The sequence below is a fragment of the Astatotilapia calliptera genome, chromosome 6 (assembly GCF_964374335.1).
Source record: "Astatotilapia calliptera chromosome 6, fAstCal68.1, whole genome shotgun sequence".
NCBI classification, from domain to species: domain Eukaryota; kingdom Metazoa; phylum Chordata; class Actinopteri; order Cichliformes; family Cichlidae; genus Astatotilapia; species Astatotilapia calliptera.
Genome location: NC_137427.1, coordinates 38132170 through 38149777, shown reverse-complemented (window position 1 = coordinate 38149777; position 17608 = coordinate 38132170). Strand labels below are relative to the sequence as shown.

Here is a 17608-nt window from a genome sequence, read left to right as displayed (position 1 = left end):
TAATTCAATCAACAATTAATGCTCTAATTTGATATTGAGCTTTCTGTTGAAAGATAAAAGTGCACAAACAAATCATTCAAGTTTTGTCCTACGATTTCTAGTCCTTTATAAGTGACCTTTCTTTTGTTCTGTTGTTAAAAGAAACGATCTTGCACAGGTGTAATAAACTTTTATTCAAGGCTTCTGAGCATATTTCATGATCAGGAATGGCATTCAAATCAATAAATATAAACACACAATAAATAATCTACAACTAACAAAGAGTATATAATGTTTGGGTGTAAAAGTGACAAACAAACCAAATACTTCTTTTTTTTTACCCTTTAGATGAGTGAGGCTAACGAAATCAGGGCTAAAATATGAACCCACAATCACAAATCTACATGTAGCCTCAGATTCTGCTCATTTCTCAGTTCACAAGTCAGGAAAAATGATTTAGAGTACAAATGATTCTTACATGCATCATTTGTTCATTGTTTACAAAGTGCATTTCATATTAACATTACTTTCATTATTTTATTAAATATCTTCGAGTCCTAGTTGTGTTTTAGGAACTTTTTGCACACTGAATGATCTGCTGAATATTTCTCCTTGCAACCACCTTCTTTTGTTGATGGCAATTATGTAGTTGATGGTTTAGTAACAGGATTCCAGTGCAGTGCTCCTGCAATGCAGTGCTGCACTTCAATAAATTGTCAAAAATCAACGCAGCACAAAAACATCTTTCCGTAGCTGGATGATTGAACATGCATCAAGACTACAGGTACTACATTTCTACTACATAATGCAGTTTACTAAAATCTGTCTTTATACTCTAGATACCTCATAAATGACAAAGACTCTTTACACTGGCTGTGCAGCTCATTTTCTATGTACTCTAACATGCACTTATTCAATTGTTGGGGATCTATTAACATTTTTCTAGCAGAATTTTCCTGTCAGTTTGAGAGTTTTTAACTGCTATTTGAATTATTTCAGGAACTTGTGTTGCTCTTTGTGTTGATAATGCCTCCTCTACTGGCATTATCTGTCACCTGGTCAGCTCTGTAAAAGACAACATCACTCAGGTTTGTAATCAAACTGTGTTCATTTGAATTCACAGCTCTGCTCTCCCATCAGGCAGTTGATTTTCCTCCACCAGGTCTCTGAAAGGCTCTTGATCTTATCAGGGGTCTTCTTCCTGAGCGTTAGCCTCTTCTGCTGCTGGACGTTGTTGCTCTCTGTGTACTGGATGCTAGCTAAGATAGCTGAATCAAAAGTGTCCTTCAGGTTTTTCTGAGTCAGTGCTGAGCACTCTGCAAAACTCACTGCCCCAAGCTCCTGGGCAAGCCGCTGGCCCTCCTCTGTGGACACTGGCTGCTGCTGGTTCTGTGCCAGGTGGATCAGTACTTGAACATCTTCTCTCAGGTCCAGCTGGGTGCCTACCAGGACCACGGGCATGCTGGGACAGTGCTGACGGATTTCAGGAAGCCATTTGGTAGTGAGGTTACGGAAAGAGCAGGGACGGACGACGCTGTAGCAGAGGAGGAAGACATCAGCATTTTTGTAGCACAAGGGCCGGAGGCTCTCCAACTTCCCCTGCGTGAATATGAAGACAAACCAGATTATAATCAAGCGGATTTGTTTTACAGACAGACAGGTGGCTTCATTCAGCGTTTGTGTCAGTTATTCCCACAAAAATCAACATCAGCGGCGTATCTGTCTCGCCTCATTTGTGGCTCTCAGATCCAAGCCTGCTGACTCCACTGAGGAGATATTCCTTATGGAATAATTATTCTTTTATAATATTGTAAGTGCCCTAACCCTGTTACAGAAATATTGTGATTGCTGGTTTTCACTCATAAAAGAAACACAGATAAAGTATAATATATAGAAATAAATAATATAGTTTATTTACTTACACTGATCAGAACTGAGCACAAGTACTGCTGCGAGCATGGCTAATTCCCAATTTGATTCTTTAATGAGTGTTTTCAGCAGCTTTTGTTATGGTGATGTTACTGCTATTGGTCTTCCTCATACAAGATTACATTCATGGGGCCATTCATCTGTAGATCATTTACGGTGATAAGGCGGGGAAAAGGGTTTTGTTATAAGTTGGATAGCCCAACCCTATTATTTATTTTATAAAGAACAAAACAACCTGGGTGTAAATCTTTGTCCAATCTATCACTGATTAGTCTATTAGAGAAAGGGTGAAGATAAGAGAATCCTCAAAAAGTCGATAGAGCACAAGGAGCACAAAAAAACAAAAAAAACAAACAAAAACTACTGAAATACAAACTCACTTATTCCTGCAGGGGGCGACATAAACTGGGGGCTTACAGGGACATACTTGGGATTGGTGGGCAACTCAAACTGAAGGGGTGATAAAGGATTTAAGTCCAGGACTTGCTTTTACCTCTGGACTTAAATCCTTGTGTACTCTGCAGGGGGCAGCCAGCACAAACAATCACTGCTAATTTTGGATCCAATGACTGACAACTACTCATCGATCACTGATGACTTACATTAATCGATCCATCAACCAGCCCCCATTTCTATCATGGCAACGCATTATAAGGAAGAGAGGAGTAAACTTAATTTACACTGCATACATCAATATTTTAACTCCAGCTCTCCAATTCATCATATCAATTGCTAGCTTTTTAAAATAAGAAACTAAAAAGAAAAGCTGATGCTCACCTGTCCAGCCATGTCACAGAGCTGCAGCCTCACCGGCTTTCCGTCAACCACAACCATCGCTAAGAAGATCAAAAGACAGCTTACAGTATGTTTTGAGCTATGATCCTTTACAGCTTCAGTAAGCTTTGCAGCAATAAACGCTTCTTGTGACCGAAAATGTGGATAAACGACTAACTGAGGCATGTAAGAAGTGTGTGTGTGTGTGTGTGTGTGTGTGTGTGTGTGTGTGTGTGTGTGTGTGTGTGTGTGTGTGTGTGTGTGTCTCGCTGGATCAGCTACACTAACGATCAAGATTTACCGGTAAAGTTGTCAAACGCTGTGGGGACATATTCTGTTGGGTATCCATTGGTGGTGTAGCTCACGATGAGGCTGGTTTTGCCCACCCCTCCGTCTCCAACCAGGACGCAGTGCACCTTGCGCTCGGGCGCGGAGCCGGAACGAAGGCGCTTCATGCTCAGCGGAAAGTCCCGGTTCTTCAGGTGCAGAGGCGGGACCGGGGGACAGTCCCCTGCGCACACCGGGTCCGACACAAGGCGAGGCTTCTGCTTCCCAATATCCTGAGGGAGCATGGCTCTGCCTTTGCACAGAAGAAGATCCGAAGTTTTATGGCGGTTCAGATTTGTTGGAGGCTTCCCGTTTGCTCCATTTTCCTGAACACTGTTTCTTCTGACTGGGCTTCTCTACTGCAAATCTAAAACGCTAAATGGTACTTCGGAGATTTGTGTTAACCATGTCAGATATTTGGAGCAGGCAGTGGCACAGCCGTCGGGTTTCTCTGCTCAGCAGGAGCTCCTGATTGGCATTCTCCCTGCATCTGCTGTGGTCGTGTCTCCTATAAGAGGCTTACAGAGCTGAGCGCCATCTGAAGCTGCAGAGCTCTCCAAGTGAAATCAGCTAAGCTTACCAGAAACGTTTACCGTTAAATACGGATTTGATTTCATTCCTATATACAAAAAGAAAAAAAGAAATCATCTTCGCAGATGGAGCACCATGAAACTCCTCTGCTGAATAAATGTTAATGTTGACGAAATAGCCGACATAATAACATACATAGCAACAAAAGATCAATACAAATGCTGACTCACTGTTACTGTGACATCAGTTCATTTCTGCCAACCTGCTGCTTAGTGAAAATGAGAAAGAAGCGTTGCTATGCCCTCTGGTGGTTAAATCATTTCAGCTGTGGAGACTGAAGGAGCAGTAGCAAATCATTACTCAGACAAGCTGTAGACTGCAGGTCTAATGCTTCAGCAGAGAAAGAGAGGGAAGGCTGAAAACATCAGAAGTGGCGAGAGGCGGCTGCATATCGTGACGGGGGAAAGCTGTTATAACACCCTCAGTAAAAATCACAGTGACCATAAATATCATAAATAGTTCATAGTTATCTAATTCAGCATTTATTTAAAAAGGGAAATTGTCTCTGATGTGTGTGATCAAAGTAACATGAAAGTTTTGTGTTTTAAGGTCAAACCCTTGAGATTAGTTTCCAAATTAATTTGGATAAAAGTATGAAGCACTGGACCAGTAATAATAATCTAAAAACAAATACTTTTTTCTCCTTTATGGAGTCAAACAGGGAACTTTAATTCTTGCAGATTGTGATTGATCTTAAATATTAGGATTACAGCTACCCAATGAAATAAACTAACCTTAATTTATTCTGTCATCACAGACGAGGTGAGAAACTGCTTCACTAAGCCCAGCCGGCACCTTTGTGTGAAGTGTGTGATTTCTGCACAGCAGTCTCCTGGAGAAATGTGTGGGAGGCAGAATGTGGGAGGCAGAATGTGTTGCCATGCATTTAACAGCAACAGCACCCCACAGAGTGAGAACAAGAATATATTTCTTAGGGACACATTGCATGAAGTGTTCCCGTTTCTTTAATGGCAATTGGCATTGTTGAAGTATTTGTCCAGAGGACGTCTTTTTACAATCTCTCTCCCAGCACAGAAATATCAGGTGTTTCTGTCTTTCTCTATATGCAAAGAAAACCCTTTGTTTCCTATTTGTTTCTCAAAGAAGCTGTGTTTTTATCTACAAATACAAAAAGAAGAGCAAACTCCAAGAACTTAATACCTCAGGATAAGAAGAGATTTCCAACCACTCTGTGCATGAGCTGAGGAAGTGGAACCAGAAGGATGGTATTTATTAGAGACTATCAAGATGACGTCCTCCAGTTGTTCTTATTTCTGTTTGATATAAAGTTGTGAAGTTGTGACACAAAATGTAAAATGCTTCAGAGCCGTATTGACAGACGGACTCCAAAAGGTAAACACTCATAAAAACAATCAAGCCACATGTTTATTTACAATTCAATCCAAAAAGGCCCATTTTCATCAATTTACTTTTATTTAATCTATTTTTTTTAACTTATTTTAATTTGTGTGTTTGTTTGATAATCTGCATAAAAATATGAATAATTGTAGGCAACAAAAGTGTGGAAGCAAAAGTTTTCATTTTCTACCCTTACAGAGGATTTCTGAACATAATGCAGCCTATAAACTGTGATCAAGTCATTACACCAAACCGTTTTTTTTTTTAATTGTCATCTGCAAATGATATTAATGCTTTTAAAAACGTTTGTCTTCAAAGTCAGACAATTCGTCGTCCTGAAGGCAGACGAAACATTGCTAAGAAATCATCTTAAACCAGCGAAGGACACTGTTGCCTAAAAGGATTAACAAAGAGGAACGCACCAGAGATCTACCAGCTCAGTGAATGGAGACATGGGGCAGCGTCTGAAGCTGGCAACGCACACACAAACACATAAATCTCATCAACACAGAGACACAATCACACACACACCTAACATACAAAGCTGCTATTCTACTCATGTACAAACAGTCTCCCCTAAACCCTCCCCACCCTCCAACATCTGATAAACTAGACACCTAATCAGAATCTTTGGGGACCCCAGGCCTCCTTTTGGAGTATGCAGACCAAGCAAATACATTAACTCAATTTAGAGTTTGGGATTAAGGGCCCACCCCTCCCCCTTTATGAACACACACACACACACACACACATGCAACATCCCTCCTCTTTCCCCTTACTCTGCCTTTCCTCGATCCCTTGTCTCTCTTTTTGATGGGATCAGCTGAGCGCTACATTCTCTTCTTCTTCTTCTTCTTCTTCTCTAGCAACCTCTCTCTCTCTCGCTCTCTCTTTCTATCTCTATCTGTCACACTCTCTCGCTCTCTCCCTCAGGGGACCGGGGTGCATGGACTCTATAGTTATGGGCCGGGGCCATCTGTCAGCGTGCACATTCACGCAGCCACCAGAAGGCCACAACATGTGCAGATTTAAATGGAGAACCCAACTTTCCCAGGACACACAGTCCTGACCCCGGCAGCCGCTGCAGCTCCCCCTCCTCTTCATCCTCCCTCCCATCACCCCGTGCCTCCCTCCTCCTGTTCTTTCCTCCATCCCACGTCCGTGACCACTATCCAGCATCCCTAAAATACAGACCCCACCCACCTGCCACACCCTCCTCCACCAACACCACCAAGAAATACTGTCTGCATTTGAATCAGTGAATTAAAGTCCCCCACCCAAAACCTCCTGGACCAATCAGGCCCCAACCCAACACACCCCAAATAAGTGTTTGCATGCATGTGTGTTTGTGTGTATGCATTGTAATGGCTGAGCAGCATGCACAAGCACCTTCTTTACACATAATGATGGATTTCCACCTTACATAGCAGCTGATGGAGAAAGAGGGGAGGTTAAGGAGGAGGTGGGCGGAGGGTGGGGAGGGGAGGGGAGAGAAGGGAAGGAAGGCAACACTGGTGGGTGTGTGAGAAAGGGAGCGATCAGCTGATTGGTAAAACTGATCATGAAGGAGAGGGAGAAAGGATGGAGGGGAGTGTTAGGCAGCAGTGTGTGTTGTTGGATGTGGGCGTGGGGGCATGGGGTGGGAGGGTAACAGGATTGGTCTTGTCTGTGGGACCCATGGGGAGGACAATAGGAGCGGCGGGGGTAGGGCGAGTGTCACACGCTTTTGCTTTGTGGCACGGTCAACAGGCGTGTGCCACGGGTGTCGTCTCGCCTCCCCTTCGCCTGCTGTCCAACTCCTGGGGAAGCACCGGCAGCCATGAGAACCAGGGCCCCAGGGCCTTTAATGAGGGGCGTGCTGTTTCTTATCAAAGATGGACAAGCCATCATTACAATCATCATTAGAAGCTGCACAATGGAGCATACCTCCCTTAGCTATGGATGGGAAAATCCTCCAGCAGAGCAGAGGAACTGATGGCAGCAGTGGGGGGGATGACATTTCTTTCTTTTAAGGGTACAAAAAGTGAGTGCGAATGTGTCATTTTAATGAATTTTCAACAGTTTCTCCTGGTGAGGCAGCGCAGCTCATTTTGCGCATCTCCATCATTTTTTTTCCAAGATAAATTGTTTCAAATAGATCATACATGAGCGAGAAAGCCATCATCTGATAACATTTTAGAAAGTTTCTGCCTTGTGCATAAAAATAATTTTGACTGAGAAACCCCTTAATGTATTCATTTTTCAAAATGTTTGCTAATCATAAAACTAACTAATAAAATTAAGCAGAGTAAGAAGAAAGAATACATTGAACAATATCTCTGCTGGGGCTCTTATGATGTCGAATTTACATTTCACATTTACGATGATCAAAAAAAATCCAATGACCATGTTTATATTTAACTCAAAATGCAAGTGCATGCAGATGTTGAGACACTCTTTTATACTCTTTTTCATAGCAGTAAAAAAAAGAAACTTACAAAAAGAACAATTACACAGTTGCTTGCAATGATATTATATGTGCATTACTGAAAATTACAGAAATCTCTCTGTTGATCCAACATTTTGTGGAAGCTGCAGCAGTTATTGTGTCAGGGTTTTTTTGGATACATCTTTACCACAGGTCAGTCAAACAAGGCCAATAGGGTGAAATTGCTAAAAAATTCAGTTATATACATGAATTTCAGCCATTTAGACAACTCTTCCTGTTTTTCAAGCTTTATCTCACTGGGTATGAAAAATCTGTCAATGACCATCTTCAGCTGTGTCCTGGGCATTGGCTGGGCCACTCAAAAACAGTTAGGTACTCACTGTGATTGGAAAATCTGTGGCATTTCCTGTGCTGCATGCTTTAGCTGATGGACAGGTGAAGTGTTGACATGGTCAACTTCCATTCAAGAGCTCATGTTACTCAAGGTTGGACTTAACAGGTTGGGAAGATGTCTTGCTGACCATCTGCTATCAATCAGCACAGTTGCAGCATGAAAACCAAGAGGGTAGTACAAAGGTAATGCTCTGAGTTTTCAAGCAACATGTTGATATTTATGTCAAGGTTGGCTGTGTAACAGGCAGTATGACACAAACCCAACTGGTAAACAACCTCTTGTTAGCTACATACACAGATAACCTGAAAGTAACCATAGCACCATAACAGAAAGCCCAAATGTCAACAATAATGTTGACACTGGAACCAAGAATAATCAAAAATATAAAACCAGAGAAACCTGGACCAACGACCTGGGGACAACGACATCAACAATTTGTTTCAGGTATATAATATCTGTTGTTGCATTGTTATCTGAAATATTACTAATAAATATGTTTTCTAATTTTTGTAGTTCATTTTCTTTTCTGGCCAAAAAGGTTTTGCAACGTTGAGGGTTTTACAGAAAAGCAGGTTATTGTCTAGTGTTTGCCAGACACTATGCTTAAAGCCAAAATAGTTCTATTTTTGACTTTCTTTTCATACTTGTGACAGCATTGGATATCTGTGTTCTTGCGCGTCAAGATTAGTTTACAGCTGCAGTGCAAGTATAAAAAAACAACTTTGAATTGAACATTTGGGCTCTCATCACATCCCTGATTAAGGACCTGCTTAATAATTAATTGGCTGTGATAACCAACTCTCTGAAGAATTATAATATTTTTAAATTTCCCTCATTTTCCATATTTTAAAACTTCTGCACAACTTACCACATTTTTATCATGGGTGCATAGAGTTCATCAGAATTATGCCCTGACACAGAGTGTGTATTGTGGAATCTTCAAATCATTTCAGTTCAATTCAATTTAATCAATATAGTGCTAAATCATAGCAACAGTTCCCTTAAACTGCTTTATATTATAAGGTAAAAACCCTACAATAATGCAGAGAAAGCCTCACCAATCAGATAAACCCCTATGAATAAGCACTTTGTGACAGTGGAAAGGAAAAACTCCCTTTTGACAGGAAGAAACCGCCAGCAGAACCAGGCTCAGGGAGGGACAGGCAGCTGTCACAGGGAGACACCAATCCCCCGTGCTACAGATGAATCCTAGTCACAGATTACTGAAGTAACCTGTGAGCAAAAGCAAAATAAGAAATTCCAGTTTACCCTATAAAATGACACTTACATTTGGGTCATGTGATTACATATATGGTCACAGGATTCTTGGAGTTTGTGTTTTGATACTTTAAAGACTGTGAATGGTCAATAACCAAATACCCACTCAATTCTGGTTTACTTTGCATTTTCAAGTGCTAAGGTGCACCTGCCTGAGCTTTCAGACAAACTGAAAGTGAAAATTGTAATAACAACTAGATTACATAACACTAAGATACAAGGTGCAGTTCGTTATTTTGATAATACCGTATCATACAGTTAACTAGCAGCCATATAGCTGAACTTCATCTAAATGGTAGTTTAACCCTTTAAAGCCTCAATCATGAGAGGATTTTTTAAAATAAAGTGTTTATTGATAATTTGATCTGATAATTATTAAAACATTTTAAAAAATAGATATTAATTTGCATACATGAGCTTTAATTTGTACCATATTTGATATATCTATCATTGTTTAGTTTTTTGTATTATGTATTGTGCAAGTTATTTAAGTTTTTTTTTTTCAATGGAAAAAAATCACACTGATGATGTAGAAGTCTCAAAAACCATATCTATCCAATATGATAAACACTAGGTGTTAAGGGGTTAACAGCGTAATCGCGGTGTAGTCTAGAGACTGTAGCTCTGAACTGACGGGGGTGGGCGTCAAATACGTAAAGAGACTAAGTCTTAGTTGATAAGATAAGTGTAATTACCTGACGAATGACTGATAAACTGTGCTGATTTTATGATTCCCGTCCAAAGGTTTAAATAAGGATCTGATTTTATACAACATGATACTCAAAGTGTCTCTTTCAGAGAGAAAAAAGTCCAGGCTGGGACTGTACCTTTAAAGTAAACAAAAAAGGAGCATGCTGAAGACTCAGAAGGAGCTTCGATCCCTGCATCATCTGCAGTAAGTTAAAAACGATCACACTAAATCTTTCGGTGTTTCTTTTCTTGGTTTCAGTCTCTCTGGGCGGCTGGCAGTCAGATTTGTCCAGGTTACCGTGTCATGCACTGTAGCCCACTTTTGAATTTGTCATCATTAATGTTTGTCCAAAAAATGTGTCGCTCCACTGTGGCCTTTCTCAAGTGTCTCCTTCAAATTCTTTTTAATGCTCTTCACTGGCCTCTGGCCACGACTGCAGGGAGCATTGTCATTTTGCTAAAGGTGGAGGCGATATAGGGAGGCGGTGTGTGTGTGTGTGTGTGTGTGTGTGTGTGTGTGTGTGTGTGTGTGTGTGTGTGTGTGTGTGTGTGTGTGTGTGTGTGTGTGTGTCGCGCGCGGAGGGTGAGGGGGGCATGACGCTGCAGCAGTGGCAGCTGGCGGCCCAGCTTGCAGGGGCCATCTCTTCACAATGGAGAGCCTTCCCTCGGGGGCCAGTGATTTAGGACAGGGCTCTCTGGACAGGCCCCTGAAGAGGGGAAGAGAGGACACTGGCTTTGGAGAAACACACTCGCCCTCTCTCTCTTTCTTTCCACCTCTACCTCCCCTCCTTTTTTGTGCCTTGTCCTCTAAAGCTTCCCTGCTGGTTCCTGTACAACCCCCCCCCCCCCCCCCCCCCACACACACACACACACACACATACACTCTTGACACAATCCCATCATCCCACCATGGCTAAGCTCTCTCCTGGGACGAACAGGCAGGCCTCTGGACAGGGAGCATTCCTGAGGTGTAGCACACTAATGTTCACTGGACACAATAGGGGACGACAACAGGTGCGTGTGGATCCTCTGTCATCCAGCGGCAGCTGAGAGATAGGAACACGGGGCTATTATGGCACCATTATCCACTGCTGCTCTACCGGTGGGCTGTCGGAGCTCTTTTCTCCAACAAAAACAAGGCTTTTTATGTGTAACCTGGTCTTGTACCCACCCAGCTCCAACAAGCCTCTCTTTCATCCTACTACCCCAGCTAGCACCTGCCACCCTGACACTCTCCAAAAAAGCCTAACAGCCACTTAACCATATTCAGTTCACTCGAACCCCAGCTGCAAAAAAACCTAAGCTCACTTGTTTAAAACATCTACCACTTCACTCTGGAGCTGCAAAAATTGTCCAGACAGCCATCTCTGTACACCACCCAACTCCCCCTCTCTCTGCTCCCTCCCTCCTACATCCCTCTGAATTATGTTATGTCTCAAATGAGCAGTCATATAGCAGATTGTTTGGTGCACCCACTTGATATAACTGGTGACAATGCCTCTAACAAAACGAGTGTCCTGAGGGGATAGGCAGTATTTGGTTACTGCATCCCTGATCTCTGCCCCATTGTGGTGGGCTCTGGGTCCCATAGAAGGTTGAAAGGGGGTTTGAGGAGGGGGACATGTGCACATATGTGAGCCCACAATGCAGGTGCCTACATCTGTTCATTTCTGGGCAGATGCTCGTGGTTGTAGAGATAGAGAGGGAGAGAGTGAGAGAGGGAGGGGAGATGGACTTCCTCCATTTACTCTCTCATCATTCACACTGGTGATTAAGCTTAAATGGAACAAAATAAGAGTAGACCTAAGAATGAAAAATGATGTGTTGCACCCCTTCTTGGGGAAAAAGAGAACTTTCAATGTTTGAATTTCATATACAATGCTGCTCAGATTGTTCTGGGTCTGTCTTTATGTTTTGACCCAGGCACCAGTTCAGGGAATACTCAATGCTGTAGCATAAAACAGTATTTGATCATGCTTTGAGCTTTCTGGCAGCCATTTTTTGCTTTAAAATAGCAATTCCACCAGCAACAGTTGCCTCCTAATCCCATCAGAAAGGTGAAAAATGAAAGGAAGACAAGACCACGGCCATGCAATAAATTCTGTGAGGCTGGTCTTTCTTAGTATAAAATGCTACCAACAAAGCTAGCATGTATTTGAACAGGTAATATATACAAAGTTCACAAATAGCATGATGTGATTGCTAACTAGCACTGAACACCAAGTGCAGCTCTTGATTGATTTTGCAGATATTTGGTAAAAAAAAAAAAAAAAAAAAAGAATTCTGACAAATGAAACTGATCATGTGATCTTAAATCTAGGTGAAATTTAAGGGCATGTAGTATTTTACACTTTAATATTAATAACCATTGTTAATAAAGGGAAAAATAATTAGTTACTGTCAGCAAAGAATACATGTGTTCATCTTTACTAATATGTTAATAATTGGCTTGTAAACTTTCTAAACCCTTCACTTGGCATCACTGTAAAGCGGCAACTGATGTAAAAAAATAATAATAATTTAAATGGTCTATAAGTGTCATTTGATTTGATATTATAAAGTTGCAAATGATGTTTGCAATAGCAGATTATCAGTCATTTCAAATGATAGGTTCACCCCTGCTGTTAAGTGTTTAATGACTCTATCAAACAGTAAATAGTTCTCTTTCCAAACATGAACAAAACAGTCCATGTCGACTTGTTCCACTGCATCACAAATAAAAGCGGGTGGAATGAGGCAAAGGTTCAATTCAGGGCAACACAACAGGTCAAAAGCCAAAAATGGCATTAACATTTGGCAATCATTAACAAACACGTGATGTAGTATATAAAATGCTAGGCGTGCAACAATAGTTGTAGGACAACAGACGACTGGAGAAATCTTTCCTGGTCTAATGAGACTTGACTTCTGCTGTGACATTCAAATGGTACGGTCAGAATTTGGCATAAACAACATGAAAGCATAGCTCCATCCTGCGTTGTATCAATGATTCAGGCTGCTGGGAGCAGTGGTGTCTATCATGTGGTGGATATTTTCTTACCAAACTGCCAGACCATGTCCATCCCTTTATGACTACAGTGTACATGTCTTCTGACGGCTGCAAACGTTGCCAGTTAACCATGTCACCATGTCACAAAGCTCAAATCATCTTAAAGTGGTTTCTTGAACGTGAAAATGAGTTGACAGTATTCAAACAGGCTCTGCAGTCACCAGGTCTCAATCCAACAGATCAACACTGGGATTTGGGTGGAACGGGAGATTTACATGACAGATGTGCAGCTGACGAATCTGCAGCAACTGTGTGATGTTATCATGTCAGCATGGACCAAATTCTCTGAGGAATATTTCAAGCAGCTTGTTGACTTTAGGCCTCAAAGAGTTTAGGCAGTTGTGGAGGCCAAAGGGGTGCAGCCCAGCAGCAACAGGGTCTAGCTGATGAAGTGGCCACTAAGTACACTGTCTATCTCCCTTCTTTTATGATACTCTGAAAGTGCGTATTGTTTCATAACACTTAGAGTATAATTTGCATTTTCCAGTTGTTACTCACTCTAAATTCAGAAGAATTGGGTGGGAAATTGCACTATATAAGTCACAAAGTCACATGAAGCCACTTAAATATAATTCACCCTATTTTCTTATTCACTACACTCCCATGTCAAACCACATTAAACCAAAAGCAGAGTTATAATCTATTTAAAAAGGTCTTACTTGCTTTTACCCATTAAGTGCCTTTAATTTTATTTTTTAACCCTACATCCATGTATGTATCCTCTTGACTGTGTATGTTTTGTCTGTTTGTTATTTATTCCTGCTGTCCAGGTGGTATTTATATTTTATTCCTGCACGGTTGGTGTGGAGCACCCATAATTTTGTTGTACATGTACAATAACAACAAAGCCCAATTTTACTCTATTCTACTATTCTGGTTGCTGTTGCACAGAAAATATTATAAAAACAGGCTAAACTTTAATTGACTTTTCTATGTAAATTTTATCATTTTATCAATAACCTTTGACAACTATAAGTTTATATTTATTAAAGGTTTGTGATTGTTCAATCCTTCCCCTACTCGTCATTACGGTAGGACCGTGGGTGTGGGCATTAACATGAGTATATGTTTTGGGTAAACGTGTGGCGCACGGCATCAGTTGTGGATTTATCGATTTTATTCTGTGTTGTTGTGCGTCACCCCAGGGTGCGCAGCAGATGTGTTTTTATAAACACTGGCACGCGACTGGCCACGTACAGCTCGCTCTTTACCTCCCCCTTAGGTCCCCTATGCCTACACAAACACACTTGCAGGCGCGTCTCCGGGCCTCCCACGTAATTACTGCCGCACTCTTCCCATAAACGTAAACTCAGCACGTCTCCACCAACAGCAAAGTATGCAAATGAGACAGCAGGCCGGACAGGGAGCCTCGAAGCGCCGTGGGAAGCCGTGAGGAGCCTCGCGGAACCCCGACAGGCCCTGGGGAAACGCGGGTCTGGCCTGTGGCCCCCTTTTCGAGCAGCTGGCCACAGTAATCTGATCTGGACACAAAGGAGCCTGTTGATCTCTGCGTCTGAGCAGGTAGAACAAGCGGACCTGAGAGAAGGCAGTCCAAGTCTCCTCTGAAATCCCAAGTCTCCAAAGAGCCTTAAAATGGTCCGAACTGTTTAGCAAAACTAAATTCTGATGGGATGGTCTTCCAAATAGAATATAAAACACTGGTAAAGTCACACAAAGGAATTGTATTTCTCCATATTGTTGCTAAGGTGTTTTTTCCCCGTAAGCTATTACGCCTGGAGGAGGAATGCGTAATAGCATCTCTCACGAACGTGCCCATTCAAAACCTGCCATTTCCTTTAGGCTTTCAGCGCTTACACGGGTGGCCTCTATCCCCTCATCCTCCTCCTTCTCCTCCTTAGCGCCCCCCTCCCCTCTCCTCTCAGCTGCCTCCAGCAAGAGAACATTGATTCTGCACCTTTTCCTTTTCATTCGGGGGATTGAACCACCAACCATAGCAGCATCATGTGTGCATCTTTGACTCCAGGTGAAGTCTGCAGTCATATTTTCTGCACTGATGAGATATTACTGTAAATAATCAGTTGATCATCACACAGCATTACCCTCCCTTCTCCCCTTCCCCGATCACCGCCTCTTATGATCGATATCGTGTGATGCTCGCTGTGTTTACGTTCCCACGAGTGACCATGTGGTGTCTCCTCTTCTGGGACCAAGAAAGGGAAAAAAATCTCCTGCTTCCCCCTCGCCATATGGCCCCGGAGGGCCCATACCGTTACAGGTCCTTATACATGCTTCCAGTTGAGTGTAGATGGAGCCCAGTGGACAGAGGCACATAGAGATGTGCGCTTCAGGCCGGAGAAGGGAGGGAGGGAAGCAGGGAAATAAACGTCGTTTTCTGGATATGCAGGGGAGGGGGAAGTTAGTGGCAGATGGCTTGTAAGGGTCTGTCCGCGTCTGAAGGCGTGTCGTGGTCCTTCACTGAAGACCCCCTTCCTCCTTCCCCCCTGCATTCACAATCAATGGAAATTAAAGCGCAGAGAATGGATGAATAGTCAGACCCCGAGTCACCCTTTTTTGTTTGACGCAGCTACTGGTGGGCAGGAGTTAAACTACAGCAGCCCCCTACAGTAGCACTTTGGTTAAACAGCCAGCACCATCTTTTCGATGGACAGTGTCCTAATTGTGTTCTCTGTTTTTTCTGTTTTATTTTTGGTTGTTGGGGCGGGGGGGGGGGGGGCTACTTTTCTGGTTTTGAGTGTAGAGTGTAGAAACTCAACACTTCACTCCAGGTGAAGTGCAGCACAGCGGCCAAGGTATTAACAGTAAATAGCCCTTCAGTTAAAGTTTCTGATAACGGACATTATGGGGGTTCAATATAGCCTGAAAACGTGTCTGTGTAATTTTACCATGTCGGTACCAAAAGTTAAAGGTATTGCACCCAGATGCACCCTCCAATCCCCTCCCCCAAGGACGGATGAAGTCTCCCCTATCCCTGAGTGTAATTGATTTTCTTGTCTCAACCGGCTTAATTGTGATGGTCATGGTTCAGCCGGAGTTTACTTTGAGAAAGAGTCGAGAGTTGAGGTTTATCAATAGAGGAGGACTTTTTGTTTGATTGTTGCCCATGAAATAATACGTAACACTGTTATGTGACGTATGAAGTGAAGGTAATTGTGGGGGAACGTAACACTTTTTCATGGGGGAGGGCTCCTCTGACAGCCGGTGTGTAGGACGGACCGTGGCAGCAGGTAACGAAGTCGGAGAGAGGCGCCAGAAAACAATAGTCGTGACGTACATATCTCAACACAGTGACGCAATGTACGTGCGCTAGCCCGCGCGTGCAGTTCCAGTAGACCCCATTATACAGCAGAAAAATCACACATCTAATGAACAACCTAATTAAGCAACACCCCTCACCACACCCCCCGTCCTCCCACTCCTTATTCATATGCGCACCACATAAGATTTTGGACGAAGCACAGTTTTCCCTTTTCATACTAGGAGATATATATATATATATATATATATATATATATATATATATATATATATATATATATATATATATATATATATATATATATATATACATATATATATATATATACTTAATGACAAATGAAGTCTGTGTGTGAGCGTGTGTACGCGCCCAGGGAGAGTATTGTGTGTTAGATGTGTGCGCGCACGCTCAGCCAAGTGAGGCGTACACGCGCTGTTATTGAGGAGAAGAGAGCAGGTGCTGGTCGAATTACCATACAGCTGAGGGGGGAGAGAGAGAGAGCAAACTTATTCCTCCACCACACACAACAACAAAAGTTCCCCCTTATGTTGGCCACGCGAGCGACTACGGTGCGCGCGCGCCTCTGTGCACGCACACACACTGCCACCTATAAGCACCCAAACACGGTCTCTTTTTTTCATCCTAGTGTGAAGAAAGAGAAGAAGGCGAGAGCAAAGTAGAAAAGCAGGAGTCCAGCCCCTCATGTCGTTTACCTCATTGCGCAGCTCTGCCAAGGAATGTTTTCTTCAGTCTTTTCAGTCAATTCAAAGCATCAAATTCTTCCCACAGATACAAATACCAAAATTTAGAGCGTGTGTGTATGCTGAGAAAGAAGGGGAGAAGGAAGAGAAAAGGGGGGAGGTGGGCTGAAAAACAATTAACTGAGTCAGAGTTTGACCAGGAAACGCTTTTTCTTTCTTTTTGGGGGAGATTTTTGAATCAGCTTCACACTGTTAATTGGCACTGCATCCAAAACATCTTAGGACGCCCACAACAAAGGAGCTGGTGCAGTGATGCAACAGCTGGATGGATCAATTCAGCCGCATGTCGTCCACAGCGCAGGGGGAAATCTGGCAGCTGTACGATGCTGAAAACTTTTAAAAGGTGTATAGAACATATCCATATTACCGCTTTAACACCTTTAGTTTGTTTTTCATATATAGGAGAGGGTCTGTGATGTCAAAAGACCAACAACCAAAAGTCAGCCCAATTCTTTTTCTTCTTCTTATGTCTTCTTAACCGCTTGAATGTTAAGTTTTCCTGTTTAGTGTTAGCAGAAAACATGTATTAATTAATCTTGTCTCCTGTCTTGTCCTGTGTAGGAGTCTTACAGAAGTTTTCACTTCTTAAATACTTCCACACAACCTTATTTGAGCTCGGGTATTAACACTGTATGAGAGGTTACAGGAGGAATAAGGAGGATGGTGGTGGGGTACTTGTATGGGATCCCATTGTAGAGAGCCAAGCCAGATTGGGAGGTGTAGTCGGGCAGCAGGAGGAGGGGGTCCATTTGCATGCTATTACCATAGCATGTGTCAGGCCGTATATAACAGGCTGCAGGCGGCCTTGGCT

General features: G+C 42.5%; 1 protein-coding gene across 2 annotated transcripts; it reads right to left on the bottom strand.

Moving 5' to 3' along the window:
• Window positions 1–153: 153 nt before the first annotated feature.
• Window positions 154–3555, bottom strand: LOC113024676 (rho-related GTP-binding protein RhoU-like). Of its 2 annotated transcripts, XM_026171935.2 has the most exons (4): window positions 2984–3488; window positions 2686–2744; window positions 2511–2540; window positions 154–1578 (listed from the first exon to the last, which is right to left on the bottom strand). In XM_026171935.2, the coding sequence occupies exons 1-4, from the start codon at window positions 3252–3254 to the stop codon at window positions 1087–1089; spliced, it is 852 nt and encodes a 283-aa protein (XP_026027720.1). In that variant the 5' UTR covers window positions 3255–3488; the 3' UTR covers window positions 154–1086. The 2 variants fall into 2 exon arrangements, with proteins under 2 accessions (XP_026027720.1, XP_026027722.1); XM_026171937.2 differs by lacking the exon at window positions 2511–2540 and having other exon boundaries at window positions 2984–3555.
• Between the last annotated feature and the right edge of the window lie 14053 nt (window positions 3556–17608).